Consider the following 3,871-nt stretch of genomic DNA (forward strand, 5'->3'; position numbering starts at 1 on the left):
CATGTTACAGCTACCACACCAATTACACCTGTGGACGCTGACGCCCTCGCTGTGGAGATATCAAAGAACGTTGTGGACAAAATATCTACTATGATGGACAATAAATTCGACGAGCTCTCAATATCACTAAAGAATATATTAGCACAATTTGAATTAAATTTTAAACCGATCTCTGACACTGAGAATCACCTATAAACTGCAGAAGACTCCATGTCAGTTCTCACTCCCGAGGCGTAACATCCCGACGTTTTGTCACGTTCCTGAGGAACGCGAATGGTGACCTTCCGCGTTCTAATGGTACGCGCTGGGTTCCAGCCCTGTATTGCAGCCTTAAACCTAACCTTATCCCTAAACCTAACCATAACCTTATTCCTAACCTTAACCAGCACTTTAATGACATTAAATAGTGTTTTCCCAAGCGATTTTAAGAGAAAGAGCAAACATGTGTAGATTGAGTCCAAAAGGTTCTCATATTTCCTCACTTTTTTCCGATGTCGTCATTTAGGAACCTGTGGGGTGGCCGAAAACATAATATGTTGACGATTTGTCACCTAGCGTAAAATGTTACGCTTTGGGAGTGAGAACGTGTTGTTTGTATTTATGATTCCCCTTTGCTGCTTTTTGGAGGTGTTTAAGTTCCAGTTTTTACAGTTAGAAGCAAAAACAGGACTAAACTCAATACTAAGTTTTGTTATATTTCTGATCCATTTTTTTCTTCTTGCTGTGTCATTCCCAGTTTCCTGTCCGAGTCTGTCACATCCTCTGTGTTTGTCTCTCTCATGTCTCGTCTCCCTTTTCTGTTGCAATGTTCCCAGGGGCGGATGTAGAGAAACGTTATTAGGGTGACATGAAAATCAAACAGGGTGTCAAAGCCAAAGCCTTTTCTTTGTTTTCTTTTTTACACGGAATCAGATGTTACATCCTGTAATATGCATTATATAGGATTAAAATACTTCAAATGCAGTAAGTATACAGTCTGTAACTTAATTACTTTCTTTAGCCCAGATAATTAAACATTTAAAAACATGTGAATTTTGATTTTATGTACTGTATAATCTATATAGTACATAAGTATGTAGCCCAATAAGTATAAAATCAAGAAAGCTAGACAACATGGGGGGTTCATTTACAAACACAAGTCTAACTTAAGCTTCACTCTCTTATTTACTAGTAATAATCAAATTGTTGCTTAAATTTACACAAAATGTGAGAAATCTGCACTGTCATGAAGAAATTTCTCACCAAACTTTTAACCTAGTTTTTCATGATTTGTTGGGTTAACCCTCTAGCTGGGAATAAACCCTCTCGTCCACTGGGAGAAACCCCAAAGTAAAGGCAGCAAGCCGAGGAGCTAGCAGGATACCCACCACAGCCCGCCGGCTCCCACCAGGAGTAACTCCAGACTGAGACAGAGTCCAGTATTAACACAACATACCGCAGCTCCTAATAGGCACAACATGTGATATTTATCTTTGGACACTGGAGAGAAATGTTGTGACTGTTTTGTGAGAGGAAAGGGTTTTTTTTTCCTCCCAGTTGGGAAACAAACTTGGACTCTTTACTACCATAAAGAAATTAGATACAGGAAAACCAAAGGCTTCTGTGTGACCAAAATAACAATGATTCAGTTTAGTTTAAATCTAACTTTTATTAAGGAGACAGCTAAGGGAAAACCAATAAAATGAGACAAATACCATAAAAATCAAACAGACTCTGGCTGTACATGCTAGACAGCAGCCTAACTGAATTCATGCCATGCTTGGATAAAGACAAAATAATACCATTTTGAAATTTTTGCTGCCTTAACTTAAGATCTAAATATCTGCAACATTTACAAGCATCTTGCAGTTTCCAATATTGTGTTACTGTTGAAACTAAAACGACTTTTTTATAGGAGTGCCACAAGAGGGCAGCATACGCTTATATGACTGTAAATAAAATATTTACATTAACCAAATCCTTTCAGGGGAGTAGCAGATGCAAAAATATCAAGAAATGTGTTTCTTTCTTTCTTTCTTTCTTTCTTTCTTTCTTTCTTTCTTTCTCCTCATTTGTAGCATTTGGATTACATTTGCATAAGACCAAAAAGGCTAAAACAGTACATACATATAACAGAAATTTAAAATATTCTATATGCCATCGCACCACAGTCCATGATATAAAAAAGATGGAGACACATAAAAACATGCGTTCTCACAAAGAATACACTATGGTCACAGTCTTTAAAATCATAAATATAATAGATGTTTTAAAACTGTATTTTTTTGTATTTATTAAAGATAATGATTCAAGCTAAAACTATTTGCAAGTAAAAGAAATATTATGTTCTTATATACACGTCTGCAGTTCTCCAAACTGTCCAGTTTAGGAACTTTAATATAAATGTACAAGGGTAGAAACACATTTTGAAGCAGATCGTTAATACAGATGCAAATAGTGCAAATAGTTTTTTTTTCTTTTTTCTTTTTTGCAGCTGACTCATCAGGTTAGAAATAGTCAGTCATTACTCAAGCCTACTGTACTATGCCTCACAAACTGACCCCACTCCCTCTGCTCCAGTTGTTGCCGTGTCCCCTCCTGCTGAAGTTGTTGCTGTGTCAGTTGTTGCTATGTCCCGCTCTGCTGCAGTTGTTGCCGTGTCCCTCCCTGCTGCAGTTGTTGCTGTGTCAGTTGTTGCTATGTCCCGCTCTGCTGCAGTTGTTGCCGTGTCCCCTCCTGCTGCAGTTGTTGCCGTGTCCCCTCCTGCTGCAATTGTTGCTGTGTCAGTTGTTGCTATGTCCCGCTCTGCTGCAGTTGTTGCCGTGTCCCCTCCTGCTGAAGTTGTTGCTGTGTCAGTTGTTGCTATGTCCCGCTCTGCTGCAGTTGTTGCCGTGTCCCCTCCTGCTGCAATTGTTGCTGTGTCAGTTGTTGCTATGTCCCGCTCTGCTGCAGTTGTTGCCGTGTCCCCTCCTGCTGCAGTTGTTGCCGTGTCCCCTCCTGCTGCAATTGTTGCTGTGTCAGTTGTTGCTATGTCCCGCTCTGCTGCAGTTGTTGCCGTGTCCCCTCCTGCTGCAATTGTTGCTGTGTCAGTTGTTGCTATGTCCCGCTCTGCTGCAGTTGTTGCCGTGTCCCCTCCTGCTGCAGTTGTTGCCGTGTCCCCTCCTGCTGCAGTTGTTGCTGTGTCAGTTATGCCTTTCAATTGTTCCTGTTGTTGTTTAGAAAGTTTGGGGATTTTTGACGTTACAATCATGTCTGCAGCAGCATTTCTAAGAGTTTTTATCCATTTATCTTGATCTTGTTGATCTTGAGTTTCTGTCCCTGAAGCGTTCGCATTTTGCTTTGCATTTGCACTTATTTTTGATATGATGTCATTGTTCAACTCTTCTTTTATTTCTTCTCTTAAAATCTTTTTCAATACCTTTTCTCCTTGTTCCAAGATCACCATGTCATAACCGGCTCTTTTACTACAACAGCAATCACAGCAATAACAAAGTGACATCACTGCCACTATAAAAATGATAACAAGGAGCACAGAGAATCCGACCATCTGAAAAGGAATAATCAAAAATCAGTTAGAATAAGATAAAACAATATTCAATGCTGTGAGAAAAAAAACGAAACACTTACCCTTGATGTGTTTTTCAGAGAATTGATGGCCACATTTTCCTCAGCTGTGATGTTGGTTTTATCTTTGCAGGCTAACTGTGATTGTTCTGTTCCACTCAAACAGCAAACATACCAGTCTCCATCAACGAGCACAGAGACAACCCACAGCAGACCAACACAAAATGCCTTAATAATTCGACTCCAGAAAACTCCACATAACTCTGTCCTGCGAATCTTCACTGAACAACAACAACTATCATATATTGTCCACTGCCCCTCTGTTTTA

General features: G+C 39.7%; 1 protein-coding gene across 1 annotated transcript in view; it reads left to right on the forward strand.

Annotated features, from left to right (window-relative positions):
* LOC120435192 (keratin-associated protein 4-3-like) overlaps nucleotides 1–3,517 on the forward strand; it is a 4,814-nt gene extending 1,297 nt beyond the window's left edge. Inside the window, 1 exon segment of the mRNA XM_039604259.1 lies at nucleotides 2,629–3,517. Coding sequence (XP_039460193.1) covers nucleotides 2,629–3,217 — 589 coding nt within the window. The 3' untranslated portion in view covers nucleotides 3,218–3,517.
* The last annotated feature ends 354 nt before the right edge of the window (nucleotides 3,518–3,871 follow it).

The sequence above is a fragment of the Oreochromis aureus genome, linkage group 20 (genome assembly GCF_013358895.1).
Source record: "Oreochromis aureus strain Israel breed Guangdong linkage group 20, ZZ_aureus, whole genome shotgun sequence".
Classification (NCBI taxonomy): domain Eukaryota; kingdom Metazoa; phylum Chordata; class Actinopteri; order Cichliformes; family Cichlidae; genus Oreochromis; species Oreochromis aureus.